A 14,782-nucleotide genomic window follows, 5' to 3' on the forward strand; every position below is an offset into this window, starting at 1 on the left:
AGATTTTCTGAATTTGGTCTAAATATTTTTTTTCTAGTATAGTCTAATGACAGCTCATTGTGTTCTGAGTTTAAAAAAGTCAAAATGGCTTTTGCCACCTTCACAATTTACAAAAATCTAACATAAAAGCCAGATCCCTGTCATTGGGAATTTTCGATCATGTTTTTGTGTTTTGCACAAATTGTTCATTTCCCCAACTAAATGTTATTCTCCAGGGACTTTGAGAGATAAAAGGGATAAAAGGGATGATTGGTAAAAGCTTTGGACTGAATCTATCACATTAATCATATAAGACTCATTCCTTTTTATTTTGTCCCAGAAATATAATGTATAATAATAATAATAAATAGCTGCAGTAGGAAATAATGATCACCATAATAAAGTATCTTTCTTTGAATACTCACTTACCAGGTATCGTGCTAAATTCTGTGCCTCAATTATTTCTTTGAATTCTCACAATAACTCAGTAAAATAGTGGTTCTGTCATTACCTCATTACAAGCAGTGCTTAATAAGGAATTAATGAGCATACTCATAAGTATTTAATAATAACACACATAGCTTGCTTGAGATTGCCACAGCAGGTAAATGGAAAAGCTAGCGTTCAAACCCAGGAACTACCCTCCAGCCTCTGAACCCTTGATCTTTATTCAGCACTGCCTCATGGTCCCTGTATTAGTTGAGACAGAGAATGGAAATATTTCATCACATGGAAAATTTCAATAGAATGAGGATTATGTTTCGTAAGGAGAAAGAAACTGGAGAAATCATGAGCAGGCATCCTTTCTTACATATTCTAGGCTGATTACCCTTCATTTTGTACCTAGGGTGAGTCTGCCAACAACAGAGCACAGCTGTCCGAAAACGACCTGTGCTTTCTCTGGTGACCTATGGTTTTACTGACACTTGTCTTTGCCTTTTCTAGGCGTTTTCTATGACTAATATACATTTTACATGTGTAAGAGAATTTCCCACTGTGGTCCGGTGATGGACAGAGGTGGACTTCTACAGATGGGAGGATGTCGTTCTCCACAGTTTCTGCTAATCAGACTTGACAGGAGTTCTGAGGCGGGGAGATGAACTGCCCTCTCCTACCTTTTCCCATTCATGTGGTCAGGAGATTTCTGCCTGTGGGTAGATTTTTCACCCTCAGTAAGAGGGCCAATGAAGCTGGTTCACGAATCCAATGGCCCTTAAAACAGAGACGGTTTACTACATATAAGCAATACTATTGGGTTGTTGAAAAAGTCATGACATATTTTTCTATGCTTTTCTATGCAAAAATGTATCATGATTTTTTTAAAGAATGATTTCCTATATTTTATTTATCATTAGTGTTATTTTTAATTTGACCATAGCAAGACACACATACATACACATGGGCATACACACAAAGAGAGAGAGAAAGAGAGAGAGAAAATGAGAAAACAAGCTGCTAGGTTCTGGACTTGAATCGTGGTCAGCCATGTGAGAGTCCAGTGCCTTTTTCCACCAGGCCACCTCCCAGCCCCACATCATGACTTTTCTAATGACCTGGTATTTAGTAGTGTTTAGTAAAATGTAGCTAGCAAGTATTGTTTACCTTCTATGTCTTTTTAACCTGTTCAGTATCTTCTCTAAACCTTACAAACCTGGCTTTTCCGAAAGTCTTGGTATTGGTAGAAATGATAGTTCTGCTCTTGGGACAAGGCTTCATCATCACAACTTACAGAGTTGTAGCTCCTGCCTTGTCACTGGAATCTGAAGTGCAGACATTAGTTCTTTATAGAGCCCTATGTGCAAAGTGCAATCTCTTTCACACACGGCTTTAATATGGACATTTTATAACCTCTGATAATAAAGACTGTGTATATCACAATCTCTAAATGGAGGAGAAGGGATTATGGCATGGCCATCCATCCTGGGAGGTGATTTCTTATTTTCCTTCTCTCTCTCTGTCTCTCTGGCAAGCACATGCCCCCTATAGCAAAAACCTAGGGGAAAAAAATCTCGGGGAGTGAGAGCTGCTTTTTATAGCAGTCATGCAGCTCATTTGCATACACTGCATACACTTGTATTGGCAAGTACAGTCTAGAGGAGAGAATTTTTGTATAAATTTTATCTAGAGGAATTGTGGATCGACTGAGGCAATGTAGGTGAAATAGTCCTTCCCTGAGTAAGGGCAGAGACAAGCAGCAGCAATGGGATAGCCAAATGTCCAGCTTAAAAGGAAAGTCAACACGAACAAAGGTATATTTGTAGAAATAAACATAGGCATTTTTTCTCTAAAGGATATAGTAAACATCTCAGAACAAAATGAAGCCATAATAAATGTATAATTGACAATGAACATACAGTTCTCTTGGAAAGGCTTCCTATAGCCATCTTTATTTCTCTCTTCCTCTTTAGTCAGGTTGATGAAGAGTTTCCTTTTAGTTCCAGATTTTTCAAATGGAGAACTCTTGAGACACTCCTCGAGTCTCTTTTCAGAAGTAGAGCTTGTGTTTTTTGGTTTTAGTGATTAAAAAAATGAAATAGAAGCATACGAAAATTCAGTGGAGTCTGTGTTTTTATGAAATAGTCTTTGACTCTATGTTTGTTGAAATAAATATTTAAAACTCACTAAGCTAATTCTATCTCTCTGTCTCTCTGTTTTTCTGAAAAGCGCACTCACCCTATAGCAAAAACCTCCCTAAAAAAAAATAAATATATAAAAATAAGTAAAAGTACAGTAGTAATGAAGTTTAGAAGTTGTGAAATTAAGGGGCCTGCAGGTAGTATGGTGATTAAGGACTGTTTTCCCACATGACTGACTGTAGTTCGTGTCCCAGACCTGACGGGTTACTTTCTCACTTTCCCTTTCTCTCTCTCTGTGGTTAAATTAAAAATAATAATAATAACAAATAAAATTAAATGCGTAAATAATTATTTTAAAAAGAAATTGTGAAATTCAAAAGAATATCTTTTTGTGTGCTGATTTTAAAATGAAATAACACAATAAAAGATTGCATATAAACTTTTAGGAAAAAAATTAGAAATAATTCCTTCTTTAAAACACATGTAAGTGAAAGAGATGAAGTACCGGGTCATTGGGAAAGTCAGTCTAGCTCTTCTGGGAACATAAAAGTTCTGGCGTTCATACCTTTGAGCAAAGCCAGAAAGTCTGCTCAGGGCCAGTGCAACGACAGATGACTTGCAGGAAGATTGGCTGCTGGTCAGATTCTTCCCAGTTTGAGAATCACAGAGATGGGCATAGGATTGGTAGTGTGCAAGTTTCCTCTGAGTTCAGAGGCCCAGTAGAAATATCACCAAGGAGAAGCTGACTTGTGTTTATTGGACACGTGCATGTTTATACTTCTAGATAGTCTTTCTGTGTCCTCAAAACAAATCTCACCTGTTCCTCCCCTCGTACCCAGGCACGTCAATTTTAGTCATTATGTACTAATTTATTTTAAAACAAATCTTGTCCTTGTTTCACAAATATTCTATCAACTATGCCTGCAATATTGACATTACATATTTTAACTTTATTTACATAATTATTTAAAAAATTTGACCAGAAAGAGACAGAAAGAGAGGCACAGGGAGAGGGAAAGTGAGAAAGTAAATCACCAGGACTGGGACTCAGTTGGCCATGTGGGAGTCCAGCACTTTAACTACCATGCCACCTACCAGCCCCAACGTTATATAATTTAAGATATACTCTAATTTGTTTCTATATAGTCTTTTACATACTGTGTCTTTTAACTTCCTACTGAGTGTGAAATTATTTTATAAATGCATTTTATAGTCAAATTCAACAGACTTGAAGTTATTCATTATTTATAATTTAGTCTTTCTGCTTGTGTCTTCATTATCATGAGGAGCTCGTGGCATTTTTAAGGAAGACTCTATCCCTTTACAGTATCTATTATCAAGTAGGATTATGCATCTTATTTGAATTTTTAACAAAGTTTTTTTCTTGAAATTCTGACATCCAAGCTAAAAAAGTTTTCTCTGAAATTTATTCTTATGTGTGCATAAGTATAACCTTGGATTTCCTGCCATTGAAAGCTTAGAAGTATTTATGAGGGGCTGGAGATAATGCATTTACCTGGGAGACACAGAAGTTTGCTGCCTACACAGCTTCCTCATCTGCTGCCCTCACCCTCTCCCTCAGCACTAGGACAGGCACACTCATAGGCCCATGCATAGAGTGACAGTCAACACTGCTGAGAGTGATACTACATATTCTTCATATAGTGAGGTCTTGGGTAAAACAAGGATTGAAAGGCCAGCAGATGGCATGGTGGTTAAGCTAGAGTCCCACATAGTTGACTGTGGTTCAAGTCCTTGACTTGGTGGCTTGACAATCTTGCCAGTGTGTGTGTATGTCCAAATTTCCAAGAGGAGAATGAAGGAGAAGGGATTGTGGTGTGGCCATCCCCCTGGGGAGTAATTTCTCACTTTCTCTCTCTCTGATTCTCACTGTCTTTGGTGAGTGCACATGCCCTATGGCAAAAACAAGGATTGAGGAGATTATAGGTTCCAAAGTAAGAATGTCACCACTTGTATCTTTAAGAACACTTATTACTCAGATACAAAAATCTCACACCATATTACCAATTTATTTTCACTCTTTATACCTTCATCACTTGAACACAAAGCTGTCAGTTGGTAGCTCTTCTTTGAATGCTATGTATAACTATTACAAACATATATAAAGTGGATATTAACAAAGCTTACATTTTTGCCTTCATCAACTTTATACTTTCTGGATATTTTTTTTATAGTACTTTTCACCTTCTAATGCACTATATAAATTAGGACGGTTGTTATCTTGTCTCCATTTTTCCCCACCCTGAAGAAGGATGTTCCAGCTGGCACCACAGAGTTCATTGGTAATTAAGATAGGACAGGTTTTGGTGGAAAAGAGATGTTGGACACCAGATAGAAGTGGGTTGAGTAACGAATGGGACATTCACTACCCATTGGTGAATTTTGACTGAAAAAGAGAAAAAGGTTGATAGCTAACAGGAAATGTAGACTTAAAGTAGGAAGTAGATTGGTGTGCCTGTGTGTGTGTATGTGTGTATTTAAATATTTACATTCCGAGAATAGAATGACTAAGAGAGGGGTTAGTAACGCGGCATGAGAGATCTTTTTTCAGAAATTGTTGTCAAGATGCACACTTGATAGAATGGGAACTAATTCCTCACATTAGGAGAAAGCCAGTCTAGCAGATGGAGGGAAGATGGAGTCCTAAACTCATACCTTTTAGGTTTGCAATGAAATGTGACAGTCAAATGATACTAGGCAAGGAGGGATACTAACTTCAGTTTAGGGAGATTGAAGGCAGTAGAAAATTTTAATGGAATTTGGAAAAAGAAATTACAAGGGGATGTAGTACAGTTGTCAGCAGCTGGACATTTGAGATTTGAAATAAAATATTTAAAGTAAAATTAGTACATCTATCAAGTGATTTTTTCCAATTGTGTTTACATGCAGCTGCTCAGGTCCAGAGAAGGCACATACTGGAGACTATCCAAGCTTGGGATTTGCCAGGGATGAGAGAGAAGCAAGAGAGATGAAGTTGTTTGTAATGATTATAATGATAAACCATGGACTCAAATTTGAACGAATTCATCAAGAATTATTTTAAAACCCTAATTATGCACATATACTTCCATATCAGGAGCTCAGACTTAAAATCAGATAGTCTGTAATCAAATCCCATTCTACTACTTACTCTGTGACATTGGGCAAATTAGTTAAGCACCCTCTGTCTTAGTTTTTTCCATCTGTAAAATGGGGATAATATTGTCACCTAAATCATAGAATTGCAATGGGGATTGAGAGTACGCAAAGAAAACGTTTGGAAAAGTAACTATACAAACTAAGCATTCAAATAATAAGCTATTACTGTAGTTAATATTATATACCCTGACCTAGCGTGTTATCTTTACTTTGCAGAACAAAGCAAAAATATTTCTCTCTCTGTGATTGTCTTATCCCAGTGCAATATACACAGTGCCTTTTCCTACATTTGTATTGTAATTAACTCACACACCTTTTGTTTTTTTTTTCTTATACACCTTTACAAATATTATTAGAATGAAATGATGAATAGCAAGTCTCACTAAATGTATCATATTTGCAACCATAAAGTAGAATAAATACTAACAAGTATATTTGACAAAGTATCAGATTTTGGACAAGCAAAATGCCTTCTGGTTTTCTTTTTAAGGTTTTGAGGAAAAACAATGGGATCACTTTAATGAGGACAAATGGGTTTAAGAAGTATCTTCCTCTACCTATTGTTCACTGAGAAGCCAGTATTTTACTAGTTTATCGAAGTACACTTTTTTTGGCCGTTGGTTCATTGTCTCATATATTGGGAAGTGTTGTGATATAACATTTTTGTGTTTTATTCATTTGTGTACAAACTTATTTATGTTTTACTTTCTGTGGCTTACAGAGTACATTATGAATAATAATAATAAATAGAGGGATGTAGTACTACTTATTAACCTTACTGATTTAGTATTTCAATAAAGTCTATAAAATATAGGCACTGTATGCTAGCTATTCCATCTGGGACACTGATGAGTAAAAGCTACTTTTCATGATTACACCAGGACGCTGATGTGTAATTCTTGTAACAGTTCAGTATGAAGCAAGACCGTCCCAGTATTGATGGACAATTTTTAAAAGAGGCAAAAATCTCAATTCCCATACAAATATAAAAAGAACATATGTCAGATGTTTTATTTAAGTTCTGAATAAGAAAATCAGTAAGAAGTTATTAAAGATTTCAGAACCAGCAGATGACATAAGGGTTACATCACTAGATTCCCATGTATTTGACTGTGGTTCAAGTCCTAGACCCGATGGTTTAAAATTCAGGCCAGGTGCATGTGCATGTGTGCCCAAAATCCTGAGAGGAGATTGGAAGAGAAGGTATTGTGGCATAACCATTCTTTCTGGAGGGGTGATTTCTCATTTTCTGTCTCTATCTCTCCAGCAAGCACACATGCCCTATAGCAAAATTCTCTCTCTCTCAAAAAAAAAAAAAAGGAAAGTTATAAAAGATTTCATAAAGAATATAAAGTGTCACATCTTTGTGGTCTGAAAAGGAATGCTAAAATGAATTTACCTATGGGTGAAAAATGACTAAGTGGTCCATATTCACAGAACAATGATCAGTTGTGTCCCAGTGCTTATGATTTGTATTCCTGTGGACAGAAATCATTGTCATAATAGCTGTTTCCCTCAGTTTGCAAAGTTTAAAACAGCTCAAAGACAATTTAAGCTTTGCAGGATACCCATTAATTTTTTACCCTTTTAAAGGCCTTCAGAGTTTTTTTTCCCACACAAGCAAAACTGTGATAGCTAGGCACTTAGTTCTATGCATGCATTTTCACTATTGTTTGCTTTTATGTGATTTTTGGATCTTTTAATTGCTACTTCGTTAAATTTTTAACGTTTCATTGTATTATTAGATAGAGTCCTATGTCAGTTACTAAAAAGAAAATTGTTTTTATAATTGTTTAATAAAATACAATTTTATTTTATAGCTATCATGCTGCATGATATTAAATCCCATTCTGCTTTCATTTTTGAGATTAGCTGCAACCTAGGCTGTTGTTATTTTGAGGGGGAAAATGCTACTTTTATTCTGTTTGTGTTGCCTATCCTGGGAGGACTGGAAGCATTTTGGCAAGAGGAGACCTATCTGCAGCTGTTCAAATACTTTGAGCCCTTGGGTTGATTGTGGATTTTGCTTTAAGCTCCTCCTTGAATTTCAAAAAAATCCAACAGCCGACTGCATCTACTACTTTCTTTCCTTTTTTGTAACTGTTGTTTGGTAAGCTGCAATTATATTTTTGTAACCAGAAGCTGTATTTATTTTCAGCATTGGCAGTTCAATCTAATGAATAAACTGGCAATGAATTCACAAAGGAAGATACCGTTTCCCTCCCTACCATCTATTTACCAAATGCCTGCGTTCCCAAAGCTCCCAGTCATGGTTTCAGTAAAATGTCCACTGGAAGTGGTGTGTGCCTAGAATTCTCAGACCTCTGCCTGAGTAGGTGGTGGTATTTTCCCCTTCACAGGGTCCTGTGAGGCAGCACAGCACACCTGTGGCTGTAGGGATAGATTCCCATGTATTTGACTGTGGTTCAAGTCCTAGACCCGATGGTTTAAAATTCAGGCCAGGTGCATGTGCATGTGTGCCCAAAATCCTGAGAGGAGATTGGAAGAGAAGGTATTGTGGCATAACCATTCTTTCTGGAGGGGTGATTTCTCATTTTCTGTCTCTATCTCTCCAGCAAGCACACACGCCCTATAGCAAAATTCTCTCTCTCTCTCAAAAAAAAAAAAGGAAAGTTATAAAAGATTTCATAAAGAATATAAAGTGTCACATCTTTGTGGTCTGAAAAGGAATGCTAAAATGAATTTACCTATGGGTGAAAAATGACTAAGTGGTCCATATTCACAGAACAATGATCAGTTGTGTCCCAGTGCTTATGATTTGTATTCCTGTGGACAGAAATCATTGTCATAATAGCTGTTTCCCTCAGTTTGCAAAGTTTAAAACAGCTCAAAGACAATTTAAGCTTTGCAGGATACCCATTAATTTTTTACCCTTTTAAAGGCCTTCAGAGTTTTTTTTCCCACACAAGCAAAACTGTGATAGCTAGGCACTTAGTTCTATGCATGCATTTTCACTATTGTTTGCTTTTATGTGATTTTTGGATCTTTTAATTGCTACTTCGTTAAATTTTTAACGTTTCATTGTATTATTAGATAGAGTCCTATGTCAGTTACTAAAAAGAAAATTGTTTTTATAATTGTTTAATAAAATACAATTTTATTTTATAGCTATCATGCTGCATGATATTAAATCCCATTCTGCTTTCATTTTTGAGATTAGCTGCAACCTAGGCTGTTGTTATTTTGAGGGGGAAAATGCTACTTTTATTCTGTTTGTGTTGCCTATCCTGGGAGGACTGGAAGCATTTTGGCAAGAGGAGACCTATCTGCAGCTGTTCAAATACTTTGAGCCCTTGGGTTGATTGTGGATTTTGCTTTAAGCTCCTCCTTGAATTTCAAAAAAATCCAACAGCCGACTGCATCTACTACTTTCTTTCCTTTTTTGTAACTGTTGTTTGGTAAGCTGCAATTATATTTTTGTAACCAGAAGCTGTATTTATTTTCAGCATTGGCAGTTCAATCTAATGAATAAACTGGCAATGAATTCACAAAGGAAGATACCGTTTCCCTCCCTACCATCTATTTACCAAATGCCTGCGTTCCCAAAGCTCCCAGTCATGGTTTCAGTAAAATGTCCACTGGAAGTGGTGTGTGCCTAGAATTCTCAGACCTCTGCCTGAGTAGGTGGTGGTATTTTCCCCTTCACAGGGTCCTGTGAGGCAGCACAGCACACCTGTGGCTGTAGGGAGATTGTACTTGTGTTTGTTGTTGAGGTATGAGGTCAGTCTGCATTCCTTGCTTAAATTTGGTTCTTCAGCCTTGGATGGACATTCACGATGGAATGTCTGTCTCTGGACAGACATTAGGGTTGCCATGGGTACTGAAATTATTCAGAAGTGAAGACAAGAGATCAACTGAACCATAGTAGGCTATCTAAGAGTGGGAATCAATGATGAATTACTGGAATTACATTGCATTTTTGGCAAATCTTTCTTTAGTTTTCATTGGTGGTAAGGAGGTATTTCTTTCTGTGATCCTGCATTTCTGTCAAGGTCTAGGCCATACTATGAATTCAGTCAGACAACTTGAGGATCTGCTCCATGCTCTTTGGAGCAATTTAGATAGCACCAGGGTCAGATGGTTTTGTTGGTGTTTAGTCATAAACTATCAAGTGGAGATACTTACCTTTGCATTGGGGTCAAGAACCAAGGTAGGACAGCCAGACAACTTTCCAACTCTTTCTGAGACAGGCCTTCATATTGTAGGTTTATTACTTTATTTGAGATTTTAGAGTTTCCAGGCTATTTTATGTACCAAATTTCAAATATAAACTTCATATATATATTGTAAAGCAAATTATGAGTTATTTGGGGATTTTGTTACACACACACACATACACACACACACACACACACACACACACACACACACACAAACTAATTATTTTCTTTTTCCAGTTATACGATTCACTTTTTAATATATAACATAGGTTTAAAGATAATTTCTTTTAAATTTGATTTTATGGAAATTTTAATATAAGTGTCTCTTGTGTGTTTAATAGTAGTGTCTCTTGTGCTATTTCACTTAGCTTACTAAACAGTTCTGTAGGAAATCGGTGTCATCTAAGAAGTCTTTGGAGTACTATTAAATGTTATTACTCTATTCTGACCTAGATAAGGGCCAATAAAACTATTTTTAAATGTAAGGCCACTGACTTATTAAAGTTATGAGCTGTTTACCTTACACTCACACATACACACACACACACACACACACACACACACACAAAGTTAATGTAATGCATGTACCTAATGTTAGCATTATATTTATCTGTTTTATTCTTATGTATTTTTTTAATTGCCAAAGGGGACATGTTCTTGTAAGAGAGAGAAAAAGAGAAAGAGAAAGAGAGAGAATCCTCCAAAGTGGTGTGGTCAAGCCACAATCTCTTTTGCTCCATTCCTCCATCCTGTCAGAAATTTGGGCACACATGTACATGTACCTGGCATTTTTTTCAAGCCACCAGGGTCAGGATTCCAACCAAGTAGCCATGTGGAATCTGGCTTCCAACTAATACTGGAATTTACAGGAAAAGAAAAAGTATAAAATTGTTTTATTTTTATTTATGAGCTCACCAGAGAGATAAAGAGAATGAGAGCAAAAGTGAGAAAGTACCGCCCAGGGAGAATGGTCATGCTATAATCCCTTCTCCTCCATTTGCCCCTTCTTTGGGGATTTTTGGGCACAGATTCACATGTACCCAGCATGTTTTTTTAAGCTGTGGGTCTGGGGCTCAAACCAGGCAATTGGCCCTGTGGGACTGAGTACCTTAACCACCAAATGGCCCAAAACTTCCTTTAAATGTGAATAATAGGGATCAAAGGAAAATGACTTCATATATAAATAAAACAGTAACCTTGGTAGGTAACTGAGAAGAGGTGGGTAGAACCAAAATGCAAGAGAGAGACATGTACTTAAGAGAAGTGAAAAATCCATATATACCTAAAGTTAGAAAAGAGCAAATTTGCACTAAGGAGGGAGAGACCAAAGGTTGAAGAGGAGGGAGGCTCTAGATTGTTAGGGGAGTATTTATGCAGTTACACATTTCATTTCTCTGGCCTTTGGAAATTTGATTAAGACTTTTAAAGTGTAGCAGCTCTATAACACTTCTGCTGTCAGAAGATATGTTCTGAATGAGATCTATGATCTGTATCTGCTTAACAAAAGTGTCATCTTTCTGGAACAATCAATCCAATGCATCAAGTCTAGGGCTCAATGGTCCACGAGAATCATACTTTATATCTAGATTTAATTTTTAGCTGCAATGTTTAATGAAATAGCTAAAGTAAATTTTTGTGTGTCTTTTCACAATACAGTTGCTCAAATGAAATTGATTATTGATGTTTCAAAATATTAAGTAATAACTAGGCCATATTTCTGAATAATTCAAAATGATGGTTTTATTGCCTGTATTTTTTAAAATTTTGGAAAAAAATCATATTTAGATATTTTCTGTGCCCTGTGTTATATTTTATAATCTTTCATTTATTTTGAGGTTTTATCGTTTTTTTTTTTTTTTTTACAGCCATCAAACACAGACAACCTGTTGGGATCACCCTAAAATGACTGAACTCTTTCAATCCCTTGGTAAGCGTTGTTTTAATTAATAGAAGTAAGTTAACCTGAACAATAGACAATTGTATATTCTGGGGTTTTTGTTTGTTTGTTTGTTTGTCATAAAGTATGTGCACTGACTGGAGAGAAAGACAGAGAGAGAAAGTGAGAAATTGCCCCCCCCGGGGGATTGCCACACCATAATCCCTTCTTTTCTATTCTCTTAGAATTTTGGGCACACACACACATGCACCTGGTATGATATTCAAGTTGCAGGATCCAGGGCTTGAACTGTGGTCAGCCATGTGGAAATCCAGAACCTTAATTACCTCACCACCTGCTGACTCTATATATTCTGAGAACTGTATATTCTTAAATGGAAACTCATCACCAGCTTTTTTTGCATGGTGTGTTATGTTGAAAAAATCATGCCACTGACATTTAAAATCAGTTGAACTTCTAACAGCAATGGATAAGCAGATATTGCTTTTCTTCTTTACAGGATGTGTGGTTTAAAATAATGTGAGCCATACAATAATTGATTTAAAAAGAGTCATATAATTGTAGGTTTTACCTCTTTCATATTAAGTCATCTTAAACTTCAGCTTTGAGTCTCCACTGTCTCCCAATACAATTATAACAATCTCTAATTCACTACTTTAAATTTGCTTTAAATTCACTTTTCATGTAATAAAATCAACTTACCTAATTTCATTATCTCTAAACTAAATTCATTTTAATATAAAAAAGCAAGAAAATACATTATTAGTTGAGAATTCTGATCATCTTTTAATATTTAACTTAATTATTATTATCGATTATTTAAATTTTTTTTTCTATAAGGACATGAGCTCACCAGAGAGATAAAGAGAAAGAGTAAGAGAGAAAGAAAGCAAAGTGCCGCATCTGGACTAAACTGCAGTTGGCCATGTGAGAATCCAGTGCCTTCACCACCACATCACTTCCTGGCCCCTAGAATATGACTCTTAACTAATTGTTTAATTTGCTTCCTTCAGGTTGTTTAAGCAACATTTTAATTAAAAGAAAAAAATAATTATTTATTTAACTTTATTTAACTTTTTTTGAATTATATAATTTTATTTATTCATTTATTTTTTTTAATTTGACCAGAGAGAGAGACAAGGAACAAGACAGAGAGGAAGAGAGAGAGAGAGAGAGAGAGAAAGCAAGCCACCACCAGGTCCAGTTCTTGATCTATGGTTGGCCATGTGGGAGTGTCCAGCACCTTAACCACCATGCCAACCTGCTGGACCTATTATTATTATTATTATTTTTTAAATTTCCTATAGGGCACACGTACTCACCAGAAGAAAAGGGAAAGTAAGAAAGCAAACCACCAGAATGGGATCTGAGTCCAGTGACTTAACCAACAAACACCTGCTGGCCCTGGTTCAGTGGCTTTTAAAGTTTTCTTTTGAAATAGCTAAGGGGTTGCTGTAAAAGTAGAGCAGCCTCCAGAAGCTCCCACTCTCATTTCAACAAGAGGGATTACAACCCTTATTGTCTCTTCAAATATAGGACTTTTGTAGGAACTTTCATTTGGGTAGGGAAGGAGTCTGCTAAGGTTTAGCAGACAAGAGAAAAGCTACTTGTTTTCCTTTTTTCTTTTTTCTTGGAGTTTGTTTGTTTGTTTGTTTGTTTTGCTATAGGGCACGTGCACTCCCCAGAAAGACAAAGAGACATAGACAGAAAGTGAGAAATCACCCCCCAAGGGGGATGGCCATGCCACAGTCCCTTCTCTTCCATCCTCCTCTCAGGATCTTGGGCACACACACACACATGCACCCAGTGTGAGTTTAAGCCACCGGGTCCAGAACTCAGACCATGGTTGATGACATGGGAGTCCAGCAACATAGCCATTATGCGAACTCCTGGTTCCAAAAGCTACTTGTGTTTTTTTTTAGTATGTAAAATGAGGGGGCAAACTTGATGATCTCTTAATCTTTGATGCTCTGTTTTTGGGAGACAGAGAAAGAATGTAGTACCCATCGTTCTCAAATCTTGAATATTGGTTTTAGGATGATTTTAACTAGATCTATGAAAGAGCGTAAGAAGCAATTAAATCAGGATGAAAGGAGCATAGAAATAAGACTAGTTTCGTGAGTTATGAAATGGTCAACTTGGCTGACAGAAAAGTAGTTGTCTTTGAGAAAAACACCTCTGGAGAAGAATATCCTTTAGCAATAAAGACAGGAGGGCCCTCACTCTACTCTGTGATATATTTATTAAGCCAGGGCTGTGCTTCCTTTTGTTCATCTTCCTTCTTCTCCTATGTAGAAGCAGAAAGAGTGCTACCTGCCTTCACCCTTAATAAGAATCACATCTAAAACTTAATCAAGCTTGTACTTAATTAACTTGTACATGACGTGCAAGCCTTCAGCAATGAAGTCCCAGAGAGCCGGGGAAAACTCTTTTTTTTTTTAAGTATTATTTTATTTAACTTTATTTATTTTAACTTGACCATTTGACCAGAGGGGGCAGGGGAGAGAGAGAGAGAGAGAGAGAGAGAGAGAAAGAAAGAAAGCAAGCCACCAGGTCTAGGACCTGAACCATGGTCGGTCATTTGGGAGTCCAACTACTTAACTACCACATGTCCTGCCAGCTCCAGAAGACTCTTTTTTTAGGTTTAAGTTTGATGAAGAATGAAGAGCTGTGTAGAAATATGATTGGACAAAAGAGTATGATCTAAATGTTGATGGACTGTGGGGGGAAGCCTAGCAAGTCCTGTCTAGATTCCTGTTAAATTTTCCGTGTAGTAGTCCCTTTCCTCCAGGTATAGAGAAGGGCATCTATCACATGAGGGGCTTGAAGGGAAAAGGGAGGTCAGTGACTTTGCTAGGTTTTATGACTTGATTTGGAGAAGAATTCTAGTTTCTATATTCCAACTTGGAAGATAAAATTCTGGTTTCTAGAATCACTTCTGGAAAGAGAAATATGGACAGGAGGAATACAAAAGGTCAGAAAGACTGCTA

At 36.7% G+C, this 14,782-nt stretch overlaps 1 protein-coding gene across 3 annotated transcripts in view; it reads left to right on the forward strand.

The window, feature by feature from the left end:
• Positions 1 to 14,782, forward strand: part of UTRN (utrophin) — a 645,934-nt gene that overhangs the window by 541,624 nt on the left and 89,528 nt on the right. For all 3 annotated transcript variants that reach the window (XM_006161924.3, XM_006161922.3, XM_006161923.3), the window contains one exon: positions 11,761 to 11,822. In XM_006161924.3, the coding sequence (XP_006161986.1) occupies positions 11,761 to 11,822 (62 nt within the window). The remainder of the gene's footprint in view (positions 1 to 11,760; positions 11,823 to 14,782) is intronic.

Source organism: Tupaia chinensis, unplaced genomic scaffold (assembly GCF_000334495.1).
Source record: "Tupaia chinensis unplaced genomic scaffold, TupChi_1.0 Scaffold139457_1, whole genome shotgun sequence".
NCBI classification, from domain to species: domain Eukaryota; kingdom Metazoa; phylum Chordata; class Mammalia; order Scandentia; family Tupaiidae; genus Tupaia; species Tupaia belangeri.